The sequence below is a fragment of the Phyllobates terribilis genome, unplaced genomic scaffold (assembly GCF_046119375.1).
Source record: "Phyllobates terribilis strain yellow unplaced genomic scaffold, ASM4611937v1 Scaffold_3__8_contigs__length_932513732, whole genome shotgun sequence".
In the NCBI taxonomy this organism is placed as follows: domain Eukaryota; kingdom Metazoa; phylum Chordata; class Amphibia; order Anura; family Dendrobatidae; genus Phyllobates; species Phyllobates terribilis.
In genome coordinates, this window is record NW_027362763.1 from 912,091,564 (window position 1) to 912,119,072 (window position 27,509).

The 27,509-nt window shown below is 44.3% G+C and overlaps 1 protein-coding gene across 1 annotated transcript in view; it reads right to left on the reverse strand.

Moving 5' to 3' along the window:
- TTL (tubulin tyrosine ligase) overlaps positions 1-27,509 on the reverse strand; it is a 49,619-nt gene that overhangs the window by 16,623 nt on the left and 5,487 nt on the right. Inside the window, exons 2-6 of the mRNA XM_073672786.1 lie at positions 16,635-16,713; positions 12,438-12,670; positions 10,287-10,422; positions 8,096-8,365; positions 201-344 (exon numbers count right to left, since the gene is read on the reverse strand). Of these exons, the coding sequence (XP_073528887.1) occupies positions 201-344; positions 8,096-8,365; positions 10,287-10,422; positions 12,438-12,670; positions 16,635-16,713 (862 nt within the window). The remainder of the gene's footprint in view (positions 1-200; positions 345-8,095; positions 8,366-10,286; positions 10,423-12,437; positions 12,671-16,634; positions 16,714-27,509) is intronic.

The following is a 27,509-nucleotide window of genomic DNA, read 5'->3' on the forward strand; positions in this document are numbered from 1 at the left end:
TTTCATAGCTTTCCCAAATTCTTATGAAAAAAATATTCCCCACAAACTGCATTGAATTACTGTACCCAATTAATTATATATTTTAGGAGTTGGAGTCTGACTCCGACTCCACCAAAATGGACACCGACTCAGACTCCTCAGCCCTGGTTTTATAAATCTAATTTTCCATGCATAGAGCCGCTGTAATACAATACACTTACTGTGCACAGGCAGGGGCCCCATTGACTTCAAGTAACCAGACATTCAAATCTTCATCCACCATGAAGTCAAAGCCGAAGAGCTGGAAACTCTGGTAAGGTAAATGCTTTGTACTGATTGCAGGTTCTATACAAGTCAGACAGATCCTAAAATGGAATAAGAATTCTACATGAATTACATCAATATTTGCAGTCAGCAGGTTAACCAGCATTTTAAGATTGAAACATACAGTACAGACCAAAAGTTTGGACACACCTTCTCATTTAAAGATTTTTCTGTATTTTCATGACTTTGAAAATTGTACATTCACACTGAAGGCATCAAAACTATGAATTAACACATGTGGAATTATATACTTAACAAAAAAGTGTGAAACAACTGAAAATATGTCTTATATTCTAGGTTCTTCAAAGTAGCCACCTTTTGCTTTGATGACTGCTTTGCACACTCTTGACATTCTCTTGATGAGCTTCAAGAGGTAGTCACCGGAAATGGTTTTCACTTCACAGGTGTGCCCTGTCAGGTTTAATAAGTGGGATTTCTTGCATTATAAATGGTGTTGGGACCATCAGTTGTGTTGTGCAGAAGTCTGGTGGATACACAGCTGATAGTGCTACTGAATAGACTGTTAGAATTTGTATTATGGCAAGAAAAAAGCAGCTAAGTAAAGAAAAACGAGTGGCCATCATTACTTTAAGAAATGAAGGTCAGTCAGTCCGAAAAATTGGGCAAACTTTGAAAGTGTACCCAAGTGCAGTTGCAAAAACCATCAAGCGCTACAAAGAAACTGGCTCACATGAGGACCACCCCAGGAAAGGAAGACCAAGAGTCACCTCTGCTTCTGAGGATAAGTTTAATCGAGTCACCAGCCTCAGAAATCGCAGGTTAACAGCAGCTCAGATTAGAGACCAGGTCAATGCCACATAGAGTTCTAGCAGCAGACACATCTCTACAACAACTGTTAAGAGGAGACTTTGTGCAGCAGGCCTTTATGGTAAAATAGCTGTTAGGAAACCACTGCTAAGGACAGGCAACAAGCAGGAGAGACTTGTTTGGGCTAAAGAGCACAAGGAAAGGACATTAGACCAGTGGAAATCTGTGCTTTGGTCTGATGAGTACAAATTTAAGATCTTTGGTTCCAACCACCGTGTCTTTGTGCGAAGCAAAAAAGGTGAACGGATGGACTCTACATGCCTGGTTCCCACCGTGAAGCATGGAGGAGGAGGTGTGATAGTGTGGGGGTGCTTTGCTGGTAACACTGTTGGGGATTTATTCAAAATTGAAGGCATACTGAACCAGCATGGCTACAACAGCATCTTGCAGCGGCATGCTATTCCATCCGGTTTGCGTTTAGTTGGACCATCATTTATTTTTCAACAGGACAATGACCCCAAACACACCTCCAGGCTGTGTAAGGGCTATTTGACCAAGGAGGAGAGTGATGGGGTGCTACGCCAGATGACCTGGCCTCAGTCACCAGACCTGAACCCAATCGAGATGGTTTGGGGTGAGCTGGACTGCAGAGTGAAGGCAAAAGGGCCAACAAGTGCTAAGCATCTCTGGGAACTCCTTCAAGATTGTTGGAAGACCATTTCCGGTGACTACCTCTTGAAGCTCATAAAGAGAATGCCAAGAGTGTGCAAAGCAGTCATCAAAGCAAAAAGTGGCTACTTTGAAGAACCTAGAATATAAGACATATTTTCAGTTGTTTCACACTTTTTTGTTAAGTATATAATTCCACATGTGTTAATTCATAGTTTTGATGCCTTCAGTGTGAATGTACAATTTTCATAGTCATGAAAATACAGAAAAATCTTTATATGGGAAGGTGTGTCCAAACTTTTGGTCTGTACTGTATATTCAATATAGAAAAGGTGAGCCTTTTAGCATTTGTAATGCGTTTATCACATACCCACCTGCTTATAGCTCTAGAGCACTACAAAAACACCAGGACAAATGCCGCAAAAAATGTGACTTTTTCCGAAAATGCTACATGTGGGCACACACATTTTTTTGGGGAAAAAAAAGTCCCAGCTACAGAGTTAAACATGAAGCATTTACATATATATCAGAAAATAATCCACTATCACTGCATCCGGTAAAGATTTATATTATATATATATTTTTTTTTTTTTATTTAACTTTTTTATGTGGTGAATGTTATTTGTTCTCAAATAAATTCTGGAACAGGATAGAATGGCTTTCAATGCTGTTATACTTAAAAGGGGTTGTCCCCTTTAAACCCTTTACCACCCCACCCCCAAGCCTTTTTTCAGCTTCCTGGCCAGGCCAAATTTTACAATTCTGACCACCGTCACTTTATGAGGTAATAACTCTGGAACGCTTCAACGGATCCCACTGATTCTGAGACGTTTTTTTTTCGTGACATATTGTACTTCATGATAGCGGTAAAATTTGTTTGATATGACTTGCGTTACTTTGTAAAAAAAACAAAACAGAAATTTGGTGAAAATTTTGCAATTTTCAATTTTTATTTTTATGCCCTTAAACCAAAAAGAGTTAGGTCACACAAAATAGTTAATAAATAACATTTCCCACATCTTTACTTGACATCAGCACAATTTTTGAAACTGAATTTTTCTGTTAGGAAGTTATAAAAGGTTAAAAGTTGACCAGCGATTTCTCATTTTTCCAACAAAATTTACAAAACCATTTTTTTTTTTTTGGGACCATATCACATTTGAAGTGACTTTGAGGTGTCTATATGACAGAAAATGCCCAAAAGTGATACCATTCTAAAAACTGCACCCCTCAAAGTACTCAAAAACACATTCAAGACGTTTATTAAACCTTCAGGTGCTTCAATATGTGGAAGGGAAAAAAAATGAACATTTAAACTTTTTTCACAAAAAGTTTACTTTAGCCCAATTTTTTTTTAATTTTCACAAGGATAACAGGAGAAATTGCACAACAAATTTTAGGGTCCATTTTCTCCTGAGTATGCCGATACCTCATATGTGTGAGAAAACTACAGTTTGGCCACACGGCAGGGTTTAGAAGGAAAGGAGCGCCATTGGACTTGGAGAGCAAAATTGACTGGAATCATTAGCAGACACCGTGTTGCTTTTGGAGAGCCACTGATGTGCCTAAACAGTGGATACCCCCCCCCCCCACAAGTGACCCCATTTTGGAAACTAGACCCCTCAAGGAATGTATCTGGAAGCGTGGTGAGCACCTTGAACCTCCAAAAAAATTATAAAAAAATTTGAGGATAAAAAAAAATATGAAGATAGAGATAGATAATCATATTTTTTCCCCAAAAAACTGTTTTTTTATCCTCAAATTTTTTATTTTCATATGGATAGCAGGAAGAAAATAGTTTGTTAGGCAATTTCTCCTGCGTACACAAATACCCCATATGTAGTGGAAAAAACTTTTGAGGCACGGTGAAAAGCTCAGAAGGGAAGTGCCATATTGTAGTTCAGATTTTGCTGGAATGGTTTGAGGGTGCTATATCACATTGGCAGAGACCCTGAGGTGCCAAAACAGCAGAACCCCCTCATTTTACAAACTATACCACACAATGAATTCATCTAAGGGTGCATCATATTGACACCACATGTGCCTCACAGAATTTTATACCATTGGGCTGTGAAGAATGAATAATTACATTTTTACCGCAAAATGCTGTTTTAGTCCAAAGTTTTCAATTTTTCTAAGGGCTAATAGGAAAAAAATGGACATCAGTTTGCTATTAAAAAAAATTCTCCTGAGTGCACAAATACCCTACATGTAATCGGGAAATACTTTTCAGGCACAGTGCAAAGCTCAGAAGGGAAAGTGAGCCATATTATAGCGCAGATTTTACTGTTATTGTCTGCGGGTGCCATGACCCACTGGGAGAGCCCCTGAGGTGCCAGAACAGCAGAACCCCCCATAAGTGACCTCATTTTACAAATTACACTTAATGAATTAATCTAGGCCTGCAGTGACCATACTGACACCACAGGTGCGTCACAGCATTTTATACCATTGGGCAGTGAAGAAAAAATAATTACATTTTTAACCACCAAAATTTTTTGTTTTAGCCTCAAATTTTACATTTTCACAAGGGGAAAATGGATAAAAATGGCACCAAATGTTTTCTCACAGTTTCTGCTGAATGTATAAATATTAGTGATGAGTGAGTATGTTCTGTTAACCCTTTCGCCGAGTATGCTTGGGCGAGCACCGAGTAGTTACAGCTGCTCGGTGTTATGTTTTAATCACTCCCGTGTGCATGATTTGCAACTGTTTGACAGATTTAATACATGTGAGGAATGTCTGCTTCTTACACATTCCTCCCATGTATTAAAGCTGTCAAACCGTCGCAAATCATGCACAGGAGAGTGATTAAAACATATCACCGAGCAGCTGTAACTACTCGGTGCTCGCCCGAGCATACTCGGCGAAAGGGTTAACAAAACATACTCGCTCATCACTAATAAATATCCCATATGTGGCTCTACTGTACTGCTTAGCCAAACGGCGAGACTCGGGAGGGACGGAGCGCTATTTGCCTCCTCGAGCACAGATTTTCTAGAATAGTTTGCGGACTCCATATACAGAGCCTTTAAGTGCTAGAAGAGTAGAATCCCCCCTCAAGTGACTCCATTTTGTTACGTATACCACTTTGGGAATTTATCTACAGTGACGATTTTGACTCCATGGGTGTTTTCCAGAAACAAGCAGCAGTGGATGTTGCCGAGTGCCCAGTATGTCATGCCCACCTTGTGCTTCTGGAGACACACATGCGCAACTTAGGCGGGTTCTTGTCGCTACAGAAATGTCAAACATGTGGACACTAAATGTGGTTTAGGCACACTGTGGGGCTTGAAAGGGAGGTGGGCATTTGTATTTGGGAGCACAGAATTTGCTGAATTTCTTTTGGGGGGCAATGGCCATTTCGCTTTTCCAGAGCCTTTGTACTACCAGTAATGTGGAAGCCCCCTAAATTTCCATTAACAGATGATGAACCTGAGTGGGGACTTGCTTTTTAAGTGGATTGATTTGAAGCTTTTGTTGGGAACATTTTACATAACATTTATCCGGCACTCTACACTTAGCACTTATATCGGGGTTTTCATCCACCCCGAAGGATCCATTCACTATAATGAGGCAGCAGAGTTATTTTGGACTCAGTCTGGCCTCTGTTCAGTGTTGTCCTTCTTTTCAGAAGTGCACAAAACTGTGGCGGACCGCAGTTTTATGCATAGCTAAAATGGGGGACACCGCCGGATCACAGGTGAGACGGCGTTCAGAGTGTTCCCATTTCCCTCATTATAGGGAATCTTCCGCCAAGGGTTCCGCCTGACTCCCGTATTTCAGAGATTTACACAGAAACCCCAGTGAGAGTGCTCAGCGTAGAGCGCAGGATAAGTGGGAGCCAAGCCTTACCATGATCTTTGAGAGGCAGAAAGAATAGATCAACAGCAGGTGAAGACTTGGTTTTATTTATTCTTTACGCCGTCCCTTGTGCGGTATAAGTGATTAGACTTTATTTTTTGGGTCGGTGGGGTTACAGCGATACCAGATTTATATGGTTTTTTTCTGTCTGGCTGTTACACAGACTAAAAAGAACGCTTTTCATTGTGCATCACCATATTTTGAGAGCTATAATTTTTCCATATTCCTGCTGACAGTCATGCAAGGGCTTGTTTTTTTTGCGGGATGAGTTGACGTTTTTATTGGTACCATTTTCGGCCTTGTGACATTTTTTGATTGCCTTCTACACCAATTTTTGAGAGGCAGAATGAACAAAAACCAACAAATTAGGATTTTTTTTTATGCCGTTCCATGTGTGGTAAAATTGATAAGAAAGCTTTATTCTTCGGGTCAGTACGATTACAGCGATACCACATTTTATATAATTTTTGTGTTTTGAGGCTTTTACACAATAAAAACTATTTTACAGAAAAAATAATTATTTTTGCATGGCTTTATTCTAAGAGCTATAACTTATTTTTGCACTGATGGAGCTGTGCGGTGGCTTGTTGATGACATTTTCAGCTATACCCTTTATGATTTACATTCGTCTTTTTGATCACGCTTTATTCCACTTTTTGTTCGGCGGTAGGATGAAAAAGCATAGTCACCATGGCAACAATCGGGCCTGGGCTCCTTCTGCCTGCCTTCTAAATGCTGCAATCGTTATTGATCGCAGCATTTAGGGGGTTAAACTGCCGGGAGAGGTGTGGGCACTGCACCTAGCAGTAAGTGCCGGGTGTCAGCTATATTAGATGAATACACAGTGGCGATCGCATGCGCACAGATCCTGTGCGTGAAAATCGCCATGACATACCCAGTAAGTCCAAGGTCAGGAAGCACTTTGGGAAGGGGTTAAGGCAATGTTGAGCTTGGTTGAAAATAAATAAATAACTAACCATGCTGTACTTTACTTACCCGGATCCATTGTTGAGTCTTTGCTTTTCCCGGTGTCTGGCAATGGCTGCAGTACTGACATCATCTTGACAACGCTGCAGCCAGTGAGCTCTGCCCGCATAGACGGAACGCCCTCTTCAGGTGCTGCTGAACTCATCGAAAGACTGCTGTGTCGCAGCAAGTGCCAGACAATGGGGGAAGTGGCAGAGAGTAGTCGGTACATCCGGGGAAGGGGAAGTACAGCCTTTTGTTTTACAAACTGCAGCTGGGGTAGAACATAGTCTAAAAAGGGACAATCCAGTTAATATCTCAAGTAGCCGATTGGCTACAGAGGTCACATGACATTTAGGTCATGAGACAAGCAGGAGAGACAGGGCTCAGAGTGGAGAAGCGGTGCTAGTCCGAAAGGCAAGCAAACATTTCTTCTTATTTTCTGCAGCACTCTGGGCCATTCATAAGGGGGATGTCCACTACTTAGAAAAGAATAAGGGAATTTCTTAATATTGTTTTATCTCTCCTTCTAACCTAATCTCTATATTTCTTCAATTTTTCACTCCAGAAGTGTATCCGCTTCCGCCACTACACACAAGAAAATAATTTTTCCACTCACAGTAGTAGGCTGATGGACAGGTCTGTTCTCATGCCTCTTTCCCAATTGCCATTATGTGAAATGTACTGCTGTGCAGTCGGCAAAGAGGGCTGCACTAACACGTGAGCAAGCACATCACAAGGAAGAACCAGTATAATAATGCATTTATTATCCCCAAAAGGACCAGGTAAGTTTTCACTTTCATTTTTTCCTCTCTTTCTTTCAAGAGCCATAACTTCTTAATTTTTCCAGTCATAGCCATAGGAGGTCTTGTTTTTTTGTGGGACTAGTTGTACTTTTGAATGACATCATTTATTTTTTCATTCAATGTACTGAAAAAAAATTCCTAGTGCAGTTGTTTTTATGGTGCTCACTGTGCAATAAAAATTACTTTACTATATAAAATTCTACAAGTCAGTACTATTATAGCAATATCATCTTTGCAAAAAAAAATACGGTATGTAAAAAATTAATTTTGCCTGTGTCACCAAGCGTATCATGTTTCCCCATGCCCCACCTCGAATTCCGTAACGTTTTCATTTTTTTGGTCGATGTAGCTCTGGTCTTCAGTAGACTCCCGGCTGCAATGGCAATTTATCGGTATCCAACGCCACATATAACCAGTTAACAGAAGAAAGCAGAACTCCGCTCCACTTTGCGGCAGATAATGGCTGAATAACATAGCCATCATCTGATGGGAATGGTGTGGGTTCATTGCCCGAGCCTTTAAACATACAATCACTCTCGAGAAGCACCGAAAACGCGTTGTGAAGAGGATTAATATATTATATCCCCAACATATTTGTGAAAATAAAGGTGCATAAAAATAATGATCTACAATGGTTCAAAAAGAAATAAGTATGTAAACTCGTATTAGTGCATACAAGTGGCTAATTACAGATACACATATACCTACAAGTCAGATACCTTATTATTTGCTTTATCTGCCAAAGGATGCTGTTCTCTAGATTGATATTTAAGGACGTCATGAGGTACTGATTGAACTCTTCAAAGAACATCTCATTTCCTTCTTCATATCTCCCATAGTTTTTCGAATGTTCCTTCTGGATGCAGTGATTAGTTAAATGACTTGTCATGTCTTCAAAGTCAGAGTCATTGTATGGTTCAGACGACGTTCTTAAGACTCCCTCACGATATAGGAAAATGTTATACTGATTGTCCACAAGGACCCAGCTCCTGCAAGATAGTAATATTGTAACAATACAGATGTTGAAAAGAAAGCTGACTAATCGTGAGACATGGTGGCTTTATGTCCTTGAAACTAGATCGCCGAAAGGCATTAACATTAGACAGGACTTGATATATTATTACGAATAAAGATTTGAAGTAGTTTCTTTTGCCATAATTACAAATGCTTCATGTGTGTATGTATATATTAGGATTTCTGCTTCCAATAGGTGGCTCTGTAGAGTAGTAGTAAAAAAAATATGTGGGGCTTCGCCCTATTTTTGTGTCCAGCCAGGTACAACTAGGCAGCTGGGGGCTGGAATCTGCAGCGCAGGGAGGCCCAAGCTTTCTGGGCCCCTTCCGCTGCAAATTGCAGTCCGCAGCCACCCCAGAAAATGGCGCGTTCATAGAAGCGCCATCTTGTGGCGCTGTACCCAACTCATCCAGGGCCCTGGAGCGGTGGCTCACTGGGTAATAAAGGGGTTAGGGCCAGCTTGGCATTATCAGCTGGCCCTAAGCCCGAAATTCATGGGGTCACGCCAATATTAGACATGACCGCCATGAATTTCTAGTAAAGTATTTAAAAAAAACACAACACCCAGAATAAAGTCCTTTAATTGAAATAAACACACAATTTTTTAATGTTCTAAATTAAACCATACTTACCATCACGCCCATTCCAGCTGAAGCCAATGTCTTCTGCAATAAAAGTAAAATAATAAAGCAACCTCATCCTTACCTTTCCATGGTTCCCAGGACAGCTTCAGCTCTGCTACATTCACATGACAGGCTGGATCGCAGCCGAAAGCTGCCATCCAGCTTGCCATGCCGCAGACACTGAGAACCGCAGGCATGCTTGCGCTCCTCAGTGTCTGGCTGTGACGGCATCCAGATGAGCCGAGCTCATGTCCAATGAACTTAGCTCACCTAATGCACGTCACTGACAGCGTGGGAGAATTCTACTGCACATGCGGTGAGCGTGAGAGAATTCTCCTGCGCATGCGGTGAGCGCAGGAGAATTCTCCCATGCTGTCAGTGACGTGCATGAGGCGAGCTCATGTCCAATGTTAAAATGCCAGGCCGACATGTTTTGGTCTCTCGCCTTAGTCATTGCACACAATAAATCCGGATACATATTGCTTTTATGTCATTTCCTATGGGTGCACTTAATCTCCTTAACCAATAGAAATCAAGCACCTATATATATGTAAATACACAAACATTCCTATGTATCCATACATCCACATTAATATATATGCAAATTGCCTCTTCAGAGAAAAAAAGAGGACTTGTACTCTATAGCGCCACCTATTGGAAGTAGCAATCCTATAAGTCACAATCAACCCTTTAACGAGTCGTGCAATATGACTTAGGGTAAAAGCCAAATCAGAATCTCAATTTGCAGACATGGTGTTTCGGGCTGTTGGCCCTCGTCAGTCAAAGTATGAGAACTGATTTGGCTAGGTGAGAGGCTCTGGACTGAGGTCTAAGGGGTAGCGTTTTTCCTTATGGAGAGTGACACTCTCCATTATTCATGGCGAATAAGCCTCCTTACCTTGACGTGCCAGAGCTGGTGTGTCACTCTCAATAAGGAGAAACGCTACCCCTTAGACCTCAGTCCATTTCAGAAAAAATTATATGTCTGTAATTGTGCAACCCGGCTCGGATTCATGCTGTCCATGGTTTGGGCAGTATGAATCGGGTTCCCTTGAAGATTAAACTGAAAAAAAAAAGTCATAGGCGACTATAAATTTAGTAACAAAGAGATCCTATGACCATATCTGATTTGCTGCGTGTCGATAACATTAATTTTTTGGGATACTGGGAGAAAAAACAAAAATTAAGGCAACACTATGAACAATTAACAATACAATGGTATCTAAAATTAATATAATTAAAACATAAGAACAATAAGGAGACCCCTCCTCACCTGATATCAAATTTGCGATGTCCTGGCTCTAGAAGCAGTGGGTTTTCTAGGTATTTCTGGATCACATGAACTTGACCTTGGCTATCAATGAAGTCTAGGAGTTGTGCGGCATCAGAGGATATAAGAATTCCTTCTCCTGCAACAGAAGCAGAAAATCAAGGTTTTGTCAGAACAGAATATCATAATCCTAAAAGTAACAAAACAGATAATCTGAATAAACAAATCTAAATTTTCATGACAATTGAAGAGTATACCCTTTCCAGGAGCAGGCTACTTGCTTTAGCAAAAAAAAAAAATTAAATAATAAATAGAAAAATCTGAAGCTCAGAAATATAGCAAAGAGGCTATGAAGTGGTAGTGTTACCGCTGCTTCATTCATTCCTATTGATCTGCAGTAGTGGTAATATGCAAGTGTGACTACCTGTCCCATAGACATTAGCTGAAGTTCATAGAATCATAGAATGGTAGAGTTGGAGCTGACCTCCTGGGTCATCTGGTGCAACCCCCTGCTCAAAGCAGGATTCACTAGATCATCTCAGACAGATGTCTGTCCAGCCTCTGTTTGAAGACGTCCATTGAAGGGGAACTCACCACCTCTCGTGGCAGCCTGTTCCACTCATTAATCACCCTAACTGTCAAAAAGTTTTTTCTAATATCTAATCTGTGTCTCCTCCCATTTAGTTTCATCCCATTGCTTCTAGTCTTTCCTTGTGCAAATGAGAATAAAGATGATCCTTCTACAATGTGACAGCCCTTGACATATTTGTAGACAGCTATTAAGTCTCCTCTCAGTCTTCTTTTTTGCAAGCTAAACATTCCCAAATCCTGCAACCGTTCCTCATAGGACATGGTTTGCAGACCAGTCACCATTCTGGTCGCTCTTCTCTGAACTTGCTCCAGTTTGTCTATGTCTTTTTTAAAATGTGGTGCCCAAAACTGTACACAGTATTCCAGATGAGGTCTGACCAAAAGAGGAGTAAAGACCGATAATGACTTCACGTGATCTAGACTGTATGCTTCTGTTAATACATCCCAGAATTGTATTTGCCTTTTTTGCTGCTGCATCACACTGTTGACTCATGTTCAGTCTATGATCTATTATAGTTATGATAATGTATAGTTATATAATGTAAGTTATGTACATAATGTAAGTTATGATAATGTAAGTGGACTACCGCTCCCCATTCACACAGGGACTTTGGGATGATCTCATGATCGGTACAGGTCCAAATTGTGGGCTCCCAGGAATCATGCAATTATGATGTTACACGTTAACAGAAAAAATTATTACAGTGGAATCTTCCTTTGGAAAATTACATTCATTTTATTTAGACAGCAGCATTAGTAAAGGTTAACATACTGCAAAGTCATGCAAAGGTATTTTCTGCATTCGGCCTACCTTTAAAATCCATATTTCAAGACGACTTTATATAGATGAGAAGTAAAAAACTGACATCCATAACTAAACACTGTATTGCAATTCATCTGAATATTTCTACATCAGATGTAATACATGCAAATCAGGTCCAAGCCGACTACAATCCACGATCATTTAACGTCCACTTGTACTAGTAAAAGGCAAGGAGAACAGCTTGAAAAGAACCTGTCATCAGGTCTCATTGTTCTAAGTGGCCCCCACTGGTGTGTTCCTACTTTAAGCACCTTTGTAAAGGTATGTTTAGCTTACCACCATAGCCCGGGATACCTGTAACACTAGCCATCATTACTGTACTGCATTATAAGAAAACGCATGCCCCCCCAACCCCAAGATGTCCAGTACTCTGATGATGGGCCCCAGACCATCTTCAGAGCCTCCTGAGTGTAGATAATCCTGCCACCTCACCTTGATTGATTGGAAGGTCTTATGTGGCATTGTATTTTGAGCTTGCTCTGTCTACTCTAGACTGGGCACTTCACCCATCCCTCCCTCACTTCAGCTAAGTAGGTGTGAAATGAAGGCCAAGTGTCCTCACCATGCCGAACCAATGAGAAATTATTTTCTACAGCTTCCTCACAGGTACCATTAGCAGAATGATTAGAAAGATAATAGACAGCAGTACATTTAAAATGTACTAATATGAAGACTTGCTTCAACTAAAGTGACCACCAAGGTACTACTGATAATGGGAAGATGATGAGGTAGCCTTTCACCTTTGGCACCTGATGAGGCTTTGGCTATCCACACATTTCCTTTTCCACTTTCCTTCCTTCCATTAAATGATTCTAGAAATTCTTCTCGTTCATCTGTACGGGTGCTATTGATCAGATCTTGGAGACCATTCCTTCCTTTTGCGACAGGAGACTTCGGACTGGTTGGGTAAATCACGTAGGATTCTGGGAACCATGTGCAGGACCCAGAAAGCTCAGGACTTGTTTTGATTAATCTGTAAAATAAAATTATCAAAATATTCTAATTAGAATTTAAGACACTGGCAATGCTTTCAAGCTCGTCCAGAGTATTCAACAATCTGATCTAACTGTAATCCATGCATAGTAACGCAACATATACAGTACATATAGAGTCAAATATTCAAAAGACCAATACAATGCCAAGCTAGTGGCTAGTAAACTAAAGGAAGAATTCTGGATCTTTGGATAATGCCGACTAGACGTTTAGATCCCAACATCCCAATTCATAAGAGAATAATATAAAGGGGATTTTCTACACTGTATAACAACCTTTCCTATTTCATTTAAAGCAGATCCTAGCTGTTGGGTGAGATTCCTTACACCCAATCCCTACAAACAATTACAAAATTAGGGCTTGTTCACACACTGCGTTTTTGCTGCGCGTTTTATCAAGAGTAAAATATGCAGCATTTTACAGTAGAAGCAAAGTGACTGAGATTTTTGAAATCTCAGGCAAACAGTGCTTATTTTTTCTTTGCAGCAGTTTACACCCATTCAAATGAATGGGAAGAAAAACGCATTATAAAAAAAAAAAAAAAAAAGCACAGAAGAGTGCAGAAAAAAAAATGCACTTATTTACATATTTTACACAGTCTTTACTGGCAACACTTTTTTTGTGCTGAAAAATCTGATGCACAAAGCTCAATGTGTGCACGTCGCCTGAGACTGTGTGCCAACGATGAGCTTTTGGTGAGTTTTTTGATGCTGCGTATTTTCAATATGTCAAAAACGCAGCATCTTACAGTTCCAGCAAAGTAGATGGGATTTAGAGAAATCTCATGTCCACTTGTGTTTTTATTTTACTCAGCGTAAACTGACCTGCGGTGCAAGTTTCAAATCCACAACATGTCAATTTCTCTTGCGGGTACGCAGAGTTTTCCCATAGTCCTGAATTAGGTGCAGAAAATCCGCAGGTAAAGCACACACAAACAGTTTAGTGCGTTTCCACTGCAGAAATGTGGCGCCCTTGAGGGTTCGGTCGCCACAGAGGTACTGCACCTCACTCAGAGGTGTGGTGCCTCCCTTCACTCAGGTAAGGAGGGAGTGCTGCACGGAACCCCAAACACCTGTATCCAACACTACACTGCTCCAGGCCGGCTGGAGGGGCGACATGCAGAGCGCAGCTGCTGAGCCCTGTCCCTGGCTGGAGTGGGGGGGGGACCCAAAGGTAGGGGGAACCAGTAGTGGGTGTGGATGGAGGAAGTAGTTTAGGGGAGCACTCATACAGTAAAGATATAAAAAGAAGCCATCTTAGAATAGTGTAGTTCAGTCAGTGAGAGGAGAGAGTGAAGACAGTCAAGGAGCAGAGTCTCTGTCAGAGCTCTGCTCCCCAAGCAGGGCCTAGCCTCAGAGGCCCAGGAGGGGAGCAGGGAGGAAGCTCCGTTCTGAAGAAGGGATCCTAGGGGGTACGGCGAGTGCAGGCGACACCCGTACACCCCGAACCTGCCAGGTGTCAGGAGGATCTAGGCCGCAAGAAGGGGACCGGCCCCTGGCCCAGTCGTGCAGCTTTAAGCCTCGGCTGGAAAAACCGGAGGCTTCTGACTTCTATAGCAGGAGCCAAACTCTCACTTCAATCCAAGTAAGGTCAAGCAGGTCTGTGCAACTCCGACGGACAGGGGGGACCTCGCAGCACCCGAATAGGATTCACAGTGGGAAGCGCAGGGCAGGAGGGAGTAAAGACCCAGCGTGAAGTCGGTCTAGGAAGGTACATATGAAAGTGGGGTTCTGCCAGGTACACCCGAGCTGCCTGAGGAAGGACTGAACCCCTGCCCGGTGAACGCAGTGCGACGCGGGAGGCTTGCACCGGTACAGTGCACCTGTGGACTGTCTAAGAACTGTGAGTAAATCTTGGATGACTGCGCTGAGCGGCCTCCGCTCCTTTATTTCACCGGTGCAATTTGCCTCCCTCCACTACAATGCCCAGCGCACCCCTCAATTCATCCACGCTGCCCTGAGGCCCGCTCCACCTGTGGGGAGCCATTCCATCATAAGCTGCCCTACCATCTGCCTCAGAGGACTGTCGCAGCGCTGGTGATCCTCACCAGACACCACAGGTGGCGTCACAAAAAATCTCCAAAACTCCAAATAATAGAAGTTTCCCCATTTCACTGACCGCCCTGGGTCACGGACCGGGCCAGCCACCGGCAACCAGAGGCCCGGCTGCTGAGTACCCCACGGCCGTGGGGGCGAGTCAGAAACGCATCAAAAACGCATGTAATCTGCATATAACTATATCAATAAAGTTTTTTCAAAGCCAAATGCGAACAAGAAAAGCAACTTAGTTAAAAACGTGGCATACCAACAAGAGACAAACCGCAGCATCAAAAACACATGTGAAAAATGCAATAAAAAAAACACAAGTAACCAATTTACATAGGTGTAGAAATGGTGAAGAAAGTCTGAAACATCAAAAACTTACCAAAAGCCCAACGTGGGAACGTAGTCTGAGTGAGTAATAGATCAGCAGAAATATAAAAAGCAGGGACACCATTTTTTAATGAAACCCACCTAGCAGAATGTGTTTTTAATTCAACACCTTCTCAACATCTGAGAAATAAGGTCCGATCATGCTAATCACACTCTGAACAGAGTATGATGCAAGTGGAATCCGTATTTCTAGTATGTGTGCTGTGAGGAGAGACCGAAGCCAGCAGAGCGCCGGGGGAACGGGAGCAAGGCGAGTATATGTTCTTGGTTTTCTCCATATGTATGGGATGTTTGCATGTAATTAGGAGGCTATCTAGGGGGAGGGGAGGCTATGTGGAGGGCTCACACAGTATAAAGAGACTATGTGGGTGGCTCATACAGTATATAGAGAAGCTATGTGGGACACATTGTATATAGGAGCTATGTGAGGGTCTCACACTAAACAGGGGTTATGTGAGGGTCTCACTGTATGCAGGGGCTATGAGGGTCTCACACGGTATATAGAGAGGCTATGTGGGTTCTAACACTGTATACACGAGCTATGTGGGGACTCACACTGTAAACAGGGGCTATGAGAAGGTCTCATGCTGTATAGAGAGGCCATGTGTGGGCCCATACTGTATACAGGGGGAGGTCAGCATACTTAATTCTGCTCAATATTAAGTGATATTATTATTTTATATTAATTGTAGTAGATATATTAATATTGAGCAGAATTAATTTCAGCCTATTGGTTCGACCTCCACAACAGTCATGGTCTCTCATATGGCCACTCAAGAAGATTAATTGCCCACCCCTGCTATACAGGATAATAGGCTGTGTGACATGACACCTGCAGTCATCGACTCTGAGCAAGACAGACTTGAGCTGCTTTTTCACAGTGGATTGACAAGCTCTGGAGGCAGGAGAAAAATTGTCTGATAAGTGAGGAAGGAAAATTTCTCTGATGAGATATAATACGTTTCTTCTAATCACCTGTATGATTTATGCAAAAAGTTTGTTGAAAGTACAGTTTGGTTTTAAAAATAATCATTAAAATTGTAGATTGGTATATCCATGATACTAAAATAAGATTCTGATCAATGCAAATCCGCCCTATTTTTATAACCCCTTAAGGTATTTTCACAAGTAGCATTTGTGTAGCAAAAATCGTAGCATTTTACTGCCCCAGCAAAGTGATTTCTGAAATCTCATGCACATGTTGCTTATCTTTTCCTTGAAGACTTGAGGCAGTTACCCTTAGGATTCACTCCCACTTGCGATTATATTGGACGAATGCAAACCGATAAAATAAATTGAATATGTGAACATATATAGAAAAACCTAAGGGAAGACACATGAAAGAGCTATATGTAGAGCATGCTGTGTGTATTTAAAAATACGCACCAATAAATGCCCTCCAAAAAATGCACTGTTTGTAGTTCAATATTTTCCTAATGCCTTAGAGCCAACATCTAGCCACGGCTATGTGAAGCTGCCATTAATTTAGAAGCCCAACGGGGGGACACTTACTTTACTAAGGAAGCTTTACGGCAAAGTTTATCTGCTCCACGATAGTAATTTACCAGCTGCACAATGCCAGGCTCATGTCCTACGGAACAAACACAAACATACATAAGCTAAGACAGGTTGCAATGTCAGCAGCCCTAATAATCACATCCATCACTTTCTGACTGCCATTTTTACATGGTTATGTAAAATTGTAAATATTCAGTGACTACAAGAAAACACAATGAGTCAAAAAAAATAAAAATAAATTCACACAACTTTGTCTGCTACTGCTCATTTCCGTGACGCGCCCCCTGGGTCGTGGGGGGTACTCGGTGCTGGGCCGGTCGTTTCCAGGGGAGGTGTCACAGTGGCGGTGACCCAGTTCGTGACCCAGGGCGGTCAATAAAAAGGGGGATATTATTTACAGGGGAATTGATGGTTTTGGTATAAAGAGTTTGTGACGCCACCTGTGGTATGCGGCAAAAAAGGGATCCGCCGCTGCGGAGCAGGTCCTCTGGGGCTGATGTTAGGGCAGCAGTGTTGGTGTAGCCCTCCACAGGTAGGGCTGAGCTCCAGGGCAGTGTCGATGTTGTAAGTGGAATGCTGGGCGTTGTAGTGCAGGAGTGATGATGGCGCAGCGGCAATAATGGACAGAGACGGTGGGGTGCAGTCTTCCGAGTTTACTCACAGTTCTTTTTAGGTTCCTCGGGTACACTGTCCAGGTGTCAGACTCCCGCGTCGCACTGCGTTTGCCAGGCAGGGGTTCAGCAGTCCCTCAGGCCATTCGAGAGTACTTGGCGGGACCCCCTTTCTTTATGTTCCTTTCCTCAGCCGACTTCCCGCGCTGGGACTCTCCCTCCTGCCCTGCTCCTCGCAAACTAAGTCCCAAGATGGTGTCCTCGGATCCTTCAGGGCAACCTAGAGCTCCCTGGTCCTAAATGGCTACCTTTCTTGGCCACTCAAATGTGAGTGTGGCGACTGCACCATAAAAGGTCAGAAGCCTCCGGTTTTCTAGTCGAGACCTGAAGTAACACGACTAGTCCAGGGACCGGTTCCCTTCTTGCGGCCTGATCCCTCTGACTCTTGGCAGATTCGGGCGTACGGGTGCCGTCCTGCACTCACCGTACCCCCTGGGATCCCTTCAGTTACCGGAGCCTTTCTCCTCTGCTCCCCTCCTGGGCCTCTCTCACTAGGCCCCACTGATATAGCAGAGCTCCTGATGAGACTCTGCTCCCCTCCTCTCCTCTTTCTGCACTTGCTTACCGCACTGCATAACTAACTAAGATGGCTTCCCTTTTTATACACCTGCTATTCATGTGCTCCCCTTGTCTACGTCCTCTACCCACACCCACTACTGGTTGCCCCTCCCTCTGGTTCCCCCCACTCCAGCCAGGGACAGGGCTCAGCAGAACACAGCGCATCTTGTCCTTCCAGACAGCCTGGAGTAGTGTAGTGTTGAATGCGGGTGTTGGGGTCCCGTGCAGTACCCTTTCCTTACCTGAGAGTGAGGCACCACTAGATATAGTACCTCTGTGGTGACTGAACCCTCAGGGGCGCCACATCCGCATCAGGAATTGATCAGCGTTGGTATTGCTGCGCTTACATATATCTGCTGTACAGTATCCATTTTGTCTTTGATATCTGATCATGTCCTAAAATGGACACTTAAACAATTGCCAAGTATCACGCACCTTGAATTGCGGTCATTGACATCTATGTAGCCAGCAAAGAAGAAGAAAAGAAGGGTAATAAACTTCTGATCTGTCTTGTCTCCAGCTTAACCCCTTTACCCCCCAGGGTGGTTTGCACGTTAATGACCAGGCCAATCTTAACAATTCTGACCCCTGTCATTTTATGAGGTAATAACTCTGCAACGGTTCAACGGAGCCCACTGATTCTGAGAAAGTTTTTTTCGTGACATCTGGTACTTTATGATAGTGGTAAAATTTCTTCAATATGACTTGCGTTTGTGAAAAAAAAATTGGAAATTTAGCGAAAATCTAGAAAATTTTGCAACTTTCAAATTTTGAATTTTTATGCCCTTAAATCAGAGAGATATGTCACACAAAATAGTTAATAAATAACATTTCCCACATGTCTACTTTACATCAGCACAATTTTGGAACCAAATTTTTTATTTTCTTTTTTGTTAGGAAGTTATAAGGGTTAAAAGTTGACCAGCGATTTCTAATTTCTCCAAAAAAATTTACAAAACCATTTTTTTTTTCTTTTAAAGAGACCACATTACATTTTAAGTGACTTTGAGGGGCCTTTATGTCACAAAATACCCCCAAATTACACCAATTCTATAAACTGCACCCCTCAAGGTGCTCAAAACCACATTCAAGAAGTTTATTAACCCTTCAGGTGCTTCACAGGAATTTTTGGAATGTGGAAGAAAACAATGAACATTTAACTTTTTTCACAAAAAATTTTACTTTAGACCCCAATTTTTTTAATTTTCGCGAGGGTATCAAGAAAAAAAAAAATGGACCCCAAAATTTGTTGTGCAATTCCTGCGCACGCCGATACCCCATATATGAGGGAAAACCACTGTTTGGGCGCACGGCAGGGTTTGGAAAGGAAGGAGCGCCATGTGACTTTTTGAATGTAAAATTTGCTTGAATAATTAGCGGACGCCATGTTACGTTTGTAGAGCCCCTGATGTGCCTAAACAGTGGAACCCCCCCCCCCCCCCCAAGTGACTCCATTTTGGAAACTAGACCCCTCATGGATTTCATCAAGGAGTATAGTGAACATTTTGAACCCAGAGGTACGACACAGAATTTGATAACATTAGATCATCATATTGAATAAGTTGTCGCTAGTCTTGAGCGCAAGTGCTCGCTCCTTGCGTTTGCATCGGGTACTCAGGTACGCATCATGTATCGTGTGTGCTCGAGTCCCCGCCCGCATGTTTCACGGTTGTTAGACACCCAAAAAAACATGCAGGCATCGCTCGTGCATGGCAGGCAATCCCCGCGAGGTTTATTTGGCCGAAAAGTATATGGGGCGGAGACTCGAGCATGTCACTTGAGCACCCGATGCAAACTCGAGTAGCGAGCACTTGCGCTCAACACTAGTAGTCATAATTTATTTTTTTTTCTTTTTGAAAAAATCCCAACCCCAGTACAACCCCAATCCAAGCGTTTATTTTTTATGCCGTTCCTCCTGCGGTATAAGTGATTAGACGACTTTATTCTTCGGGTCGGTGATTACAGCGATGCCAGATTCATAATGGGTTTTTATGATTGACAGCTGTCAAACAATAAAAGACACTTTTTTTTTTGCAAAGACTAGTTTCGCATCAACATATTTTGAGAGCTATAAATTTTTCCATATTTCGGCCGAAAGTCATGTGAGGGCTTGTTTTTTATTTCGGGATGAGTTGACGATTTTATTGGTATCATTTTCGGGCATGTGACATTTTTTTGATCGCTTTATATTCCGATTTTTGGGAGGCAGAATGAACAAAAAACAACAATTCAGGAATTTTTATTTATTTATTTTTTTTTTTATGCCGATCCATGTCAGTACGTTTAAGTTCTGAGAGCTATAACTTTTTTATTTTTCGGCTGATGAAGCTGTATGGTAGCTTGTTTTATGTGGGACAAGATGACGTTTTCAGCTGTTCCATTTTAATTTATATTCGTCTTTTTGACCGCATTTTATTCCATTTTTTGTTTGGCGGTATGATGATAAAAAGCATAGCAAAAAATTATGCTTTATTTATTTTATTTTTTAGTGTGTTCAGGGGTTAACAAGTGGGACAGTTTTATAGCTCAGATTGTTCCGGACACGGCGATACCAAACATGTGTACTTTCATTGTTTTTTCATAATAATATTTATGGGTACAGCATATTTTTATTTTTTGGGGATTTTTTTTTTCATTTTTTAATATTTTTACATTTTGTCCCACTATGGGACTTTCACTTTTTGCAGGCTGATCACTTATATAGCATAGAGATGCAATAGCATCTCTATGCTATAGGGCTGTCAGTCTGCATGCAGAAGCTACTTTGATCGTGCACTGCGCATGAGCAAAGTAACTTTCTGCTGACTGGTGACCCGGATTTCGTCATGACGACATCGGGTCACCATACATAGCACCGGGTGTCAACTGTGACAATAAGCTGACACCCGCCGATCGCCTCGCACTGCTTGTGTGGGGTCGCGATCCCGTGATGCGTAATAGTAATTATAGACGGCCAATGCGACGTACTATTACTGATCACGTTAGAAAGGGGTTAAATTCTGCATCCTAAATTTACAATGGCGGGTGGTTAAAGCCAAGGACCAACAGGCGTACTGTATTTGGTCATTATCTGGATAACAGGAATATGTCAGCAGGTTTTTGCTATGGGATCTGACAGCAGCCTGAGGTAGGAAGAGAGACCCTGATTCCAGTGATGTATCATTTAGTTTACTGGGTGCAGCAGTTGTGATAAGATCAGTTTTCTCTGCTGCATATTTAGCAGAGCCCAGAATGTTGAGCTGTGTATAACTTCGGCCACACCACTGATTGGCAGCTTTCTGTGAACAGTGAATATTGACAGAAAGCTGCCAGTCAGTAGTGGGGACGGGGATGGACAAGGCACGATGACAGCTTGTCCTCTAGTGATAATCCCCTGATTGTATTGAAACAGCGAAACACAGCCCAGTAAGTGACACATCACTGGAATCAGGGTCTCTGCCCCTGCATCATGGTGCTCTCAGATTAGATAGCAAAAACTAGCTGCATTCGAGAACGTCCAGCCACTGGCACCGGTAACAGTTGAACGGTAGGGGTGCCGGGTGTGGTACCCCCCTCCATCAATCAGATACTGATGGGCTAATAAAAAAAAAAATAAAAAAAAGTGGCCAAATCCTTTAATGCCAAGTCTAAAACTAAGTTTTTAAAACTCAATTGTTAGATGTGATCAGAGTAATTGGCTCAACATACATAAAGGTAAGAAAATACAACTGTTTCAGTATCAAAAACTCTCCATTTTAAAAAGGAGCCTGTCACTTCCCAAAACACCATTTACCTTTAGCTCCAGTGCTAATTTGTAAGTAAATAGCGTTTAAACATCAGTACTATTTTGTTGCACCACCTCTGGCTTTAAGAACAGCTTGCAGTCTCTGAGGCATGGACTTAATGAGTGACAAACAGTACTCTTCATCAATCTGGCTCCAACTTTCTCTGATTGCTGTTGTCAGATCAGCTTCGCAGGTTGGAGCCTTGTCATGGACCATTTTTTTCAATTTCCACCAAAGATTTTCAATTGGATTGAGATCCGGACTATTTGCAGGCCATGACATTGACCTTATGTGTCTTCTTCCAAGGAATGTTTTCACAGTTTTTGCTCTACGGCACGATGCATTATCATCTAGAAAAATGATGTCATCATCCCCAAACATCCTTTCAAATGATGGGATAAGAAAACGGTCCAAAATATCAATGTAAACTTGGGCATTTATTGAAGATGTAATGACAGCCATCTCCCCAGTGCCTTTACCTGACATACAGCCCGATATCATCAATGACTGTGGAAATTTGCATGTTCTCTTCATGCAGTCATCTTTATAAATCTCATTGGAACGGCACCAAACAAAAGTTCCAGCATCATCATCTTGCCCAATGCAGATTCGCGATTCATCACTGAATATGACTTTCATCCAGTCATCCACAGTCCACGATTGCTTTTCCTTAGCCCATTGTAACCTTGTTTTTTTCTGGTTATTAATGATGGCTTATGTTTAGCTTTTCTGTATGTAAATCCCATTTGCTTTAGCTGGTTTCTTACAGTTCAGTCACAGACATTGACTCCAGTTTCCTCCCATTCGTTCCGCATTTGTTTTGTAGTGCATTTCCTGTTTTGGAGACATATTGCTTTAAGTTTCCGATCTTGATGCTTTGATGTCTTCCTTGGTCTAACAGTATGTTTGCCTTTAACAACCTTCCCATGTTGTTTGTATTTGGTCCAGATTTTAGACACAGCTGACTGTGAACAACCAACATCTTTTGCAACATTGCGTAATGATTTACCTTCTTTTAAGAGTTTGATAATCCTCTCCTTTGTTTCAATTGACATCTCTCATGTTGGAGCCATGATTCATGTCAGTCCACTTGGTGCAACAGGTCTCCAAGGTGTGATCACTCCTTTTTAGATGCAGACTAACTAGCAGATCTAATTTGATGCAGGTGTTAGCTTTGGAAATGAAAATTTGCAGAGTGATTCCATAATTGTTTCATCTGCTTGGTCTGAAAAAAATTACCCTTACTGAGTACCACATTTTTGATCTTAATTTCTTTTAGTGTCTCTTAAAGCCCTAAAGTTGCCATTTGAAATGACTTTAGTTTTGTGCCATGTCTGTGATCCGCTTTTTTTCAACAACTGAATGAACATCCTCCGAGTCCGGTGATTCCATAATTTTTGCCAGGGGTTGTATAATGATTTTATAACGTTTAATATACTTAGATACTACCTGCCTTTTCAGTCATAGGGGTGTGCTTGTCATATTCAGTCATGGGCGGGCGCAGCATTCACTCACTGCTGCCCATGTATTTGAATCCTGCTCCTGGCAAGCGCTGATATTGTGGGGCGCAAGTGCACTTGTACATGTCCGGCCGCTTGCGCAGTGAGGCTGTGTGATTACCAACTTCACTGTGCATGCAGTGGGAACATAGAGCGTCATAACGCATGCGCAGTTTTTTATTTTGTGAAGTGCACAAGTCTCTCCTGCAGCAAAACAAGCTCACAACATGATACTGTCACCCCCGTGTTTCACAGTTGGGATGGTGTTCTTAGGCTTCCAAGATTCGCCCTTTTTCCTCCAAATGTAACAATGGTCATTATGTCCAAAAAGTTCAATATTAGTGTAACGGGTCCGGGAGGTGGAACCTCTGAGCTACTATACAAGGGGGCGGCCCTTGTAAGGGAGCGGGTGGCAGTCTCTGGGTGAACGGACAGGGAGTTACGGCAAGTGATCAGGGCAGTCTCTGGGTAAGGGGTAGGTACGACCTGTGATGGCGGAGCCTCCGGGTAGGCTAGCAGGCAGATGGTAGATGTGTGCTCCCAGGTGAGCAAGCGAGAGTCTCTGGAATAGCAGGTGGTCACGGCACGTGACGGCGGAACCTCCGGGCTGGCAGGCAGGTAGGTAACGGAGAAGCGCTCCCAGGTGAGCGGGCAAGAGTCTCTGGAATAGCTGGTGGTCACCGCACGTGACAACGGGACCTCCGGGCTGGCAAGCAGGCAGGTAACGGAGATGCGCTCCCAGGTGAGCGGGCAAGAGTCTCGGAGATAGCTGGTGGTCACAGCACGTGACAACGGAGCCTCCGGGCTGGCAAGCAGGCAGGTAACGGAGAAGCGCTCCCAGGTGAGCGGGCAAGCTGGTCCATAGACAGACTGACCGGAGTTGTAAGGCAGACCGTCGGACCTCAGGCAAGCAGGCAGGTAGCTGATGTGCGCTCCCAGGTGAGCGGACAAGTTGGTCCTTAGACAGACTGACCGGAGTTGTAAGGCAGACCGTCGGACCTCAGGCAGGCAGGCAGGTAACAAGTATTCAGGCAGGAATCAGGCAGGTAACTAACAGGAAACTGGCAGGTAACTGGCAACGGGACCTGAGGGCTGAAGCACAGGTGAGACACAGGTGCAAACAACATTGCTCGGGCACCTCCATTTTGGAGGAGGTGCCTTATATATGATGAAGTCCTCCGGCCATTGGCCGGGGACTCTTTAGGGCGGCGCGCGCGGCCCCTTTAAGAGGAGGGAAGCGCGCGCGCGCCCTAAGCACAGGGGCCGGGAAGGAGCGCGCGCTGAGAGCAGAGCAGGAGGAGGACGCCGGGACGGAGCGCGCGCTGACAGCAGAGCGGGGAGAGGACGCCGGGACGGAGCGCGCGCTGACAGCAGAGCGGGGAGAGGACGCCGGGACGGAGCGCGCGCTGACAGCAGAGCGGTGAGGGGAGCAGCGTCCCTGCCTAGCAGAGGGCAGGGACGCCAGCGCTACAGTACCCCCCCCTTTAGGCCCCCCCTTTTTTAGGCCAGACAGAAATTTAGCTAGGATGAGAGGGGCATGGATATTCTCCCGGGGCTCCCACGTTCTCTCCTCAGGACCAAACCCCCTCCAATCTACCAAGAAAAAGGTCTTTCCTCTTACCCTTTTGGTGGCAAGAATGTTCTCTACCTCAAACTCGTCCTCAGCAGAAACCGGAGCAAGAGGCGTACCTGTAGACTTAGAAAAAGAGTTAAGTACCACAGGTTTGAGGAGAGATACATGGAAGGAGTTAGGGATCCGTAAGTTGGCCGGGAGTTTCAATTTATAGGCCACCGGGTTGATCTGACTGATAACCTCCAGTGGACCGATGAACCGAGGCCCCAACTTATAGGAAGGGATCTTGAGCCGGACATATTTGGACGAGAGCCAGACTTTATCCCCAGGACGGAATTGAGGAGGATCCAGACGTCCTTTGTCAGCGTGCCTTTTCATACGCTCGGATGACAGAAGGAGTGCGGACCGGGTACTCTCCCATATGGAGGAAGACTCGCTCTCGTGATTGTTGTACGAGAATTCGGCCCATGGCAGGAGATCCACCCAGTCAGAATGGTGAGCATTAACGAAGTGCCGGAGGTAACTGGTCAGGTTCTGATTGATCCGCTCCACTTGACCATTAGACTGTGGGTGGTAAGCGGAGGAGAAGTCCAGAGTGACGTCTAGCAATTTACAAGTGGCTCTCCAGAAACGAGAAGTGAACTGTACTCCTCGATCCGACACGATGTGACGGGGCAGGCCATGAAGACGGAAGATGTGGCGGATAAAGACTCTAGCCAGCTCGGGTGCAGACGGAAGACCTGGCAGGGGAATGAAGTGAGCCATCTTGGAAAAGCGGTCAGCGACCACCCAAATGACCGTACAACCGGCAGAGACGGGCAGATCAGTTACGAAGTCCATCGCTATATGCTGCCAGGGGGCAGCAGGTGCTGGCAGAGGAAGAAGGCGGCCGGCCGACAGGTGTCTCGGAACCTTGTTGCGGGCGCAGGACACACAGGCAGAAACAAAGTCCATAACATCCTTGTGCAGGTTAGGCCACCAGTAGTGCCGGGTAATAAGCTGGAGGGTCTTTTTCTGACCGGCGTGGCCAGCTAGTTTAGACGAATGACCCCAGTGTAGGATCCTCTCCCGATCAGGTACCGATACGAACGTCTTACCAGGAGGGAGACAATTTAGACTCACGGGAGCCACCTGCATTACTCTGGCGGGATCGATGGGGCAGTCACATGGTCTATGAGGTGGTAATGTCTCTGCCTCCTCCATATCAAAGACATCAGCACAAGACCAATAAGGAATCGGAAGTCCAGGTAGATTAGCTGGGATAGGAGAGGGACGGACGGAATGGACGGGAACCAGACAGGTTTTATGACAGTCTTGTCCCCAGCGAAGGACTTCTCCGGTTTGCCAGTCAAGCACGGGTGCATGTCTCTGGAGCCAAGGCAGACCTAGCAAGAGGGCGTGAGAGAGTCCAGGCAGAACGTGAAGGGAGATACTCTCTGAATGCAGCATACCCACTTGCAGAGTAATGGATTCGGTGATGAATTGGATGGGGCGAGATAAGAGGCCCCCATCCACGGCAACAACAGACAAGGGTACAGCCAGAGGTTTGGTGGGGATGCGGTATTTCTCCACCAGGGACAGTGAAATAAGATTTCCGGCTGCTCCAGAGTCAAGTTGGGCTAGTTCGGAATAACGATTCTCCCCGCAGATGATTGAGACAGACAGCAGCAGGGATGGAGAGGATTTATTTTTGTCTAGATCAAGTCCTCTGAGCGAACCTCGACACAGGCGTTCTCCCGACCTCTCCGGGCAGGCACGGATCCGATGCTCCTTACTGCCACAGTAGAAGCAGCTCCCCTCGGCACGGCGAAAGTCCTGACGGGATTTGACCATCTTGGTCTGGTCGACCTGCATAGGCTCAGGAGAGTGTACCTGGGGAGAAACGGAAGGAGTGACGGGTTTCAGAAAAGTAGGAACCAGACGTGGAAGCCCCTTTTCACGGGTGACCTCTTTGGCACGTTCCTGGAACCGTAGGTCAATCCGGGTGGCAAGAGTTATTAGGTCATCGAGAGTGGTAGGAATGTCCCGACCAGCAAGTTCATCTTTAATACGGCCGGACAGACCCTCCCAGAAGACGGATACCAGAGCTTCGTTATCCCAGGCCAGCTCCGAGGCAAGGGTACGGAACCGTATGGCATATTGACCCACGGTGAGGCTTCCCTGACGGAGGCGTAGCAGAGATGATGCGGATGAGGTCCTCCGTCCGGGTTCGTCGAAGGCTTTCCGGAAAGCCGTGAGAAAGGCAGGCAAGTCGGACACCAGGGGGTCTCCTCTCTCCCATAGAGGATTTAGCCAGGCCAGAGCCTCCCCGGTGAGATGGGACATGATGAATGCAATTTTGGCTCGGTCGGAGTTAAACTGGTGGGACAATAGTTCAAAATGCAGGGTGCACTGATTTATGAAGCCCCGAGCCAGGACGGAGTCGCCTCCGAAGCGAGGAGGTGCAGAGAGCCGGGGTCCGGAAAAGGATACCATGGTACTGGCCGTAGTTGCAGGTGGTGTTGTCAGAGTATCCAGGCGAGTATTGACATTCCGCAGGTGACCCAGGATGGACTCCTGTTGGGACCTTTGACGGGACAGTTCATGACACAGGTCCGTGAGCGAGGGAGCTTGGGTGCCACCGGGTTCCATGGCCCGAGCAAACTGTAACGGGTCCGGGAGGCGGAACCTCTGAGCTACTATACAAGGGGGCGGCCCTTGTAAGGGAGCGGGTGGCAGTCTCTGGGTGAACGGACAGGGAGTTACGGCAAGTGATCAGGGCAGTCTCTGGGTAAGGGGTAGGTACGACCTGTGATGGCGGAGCC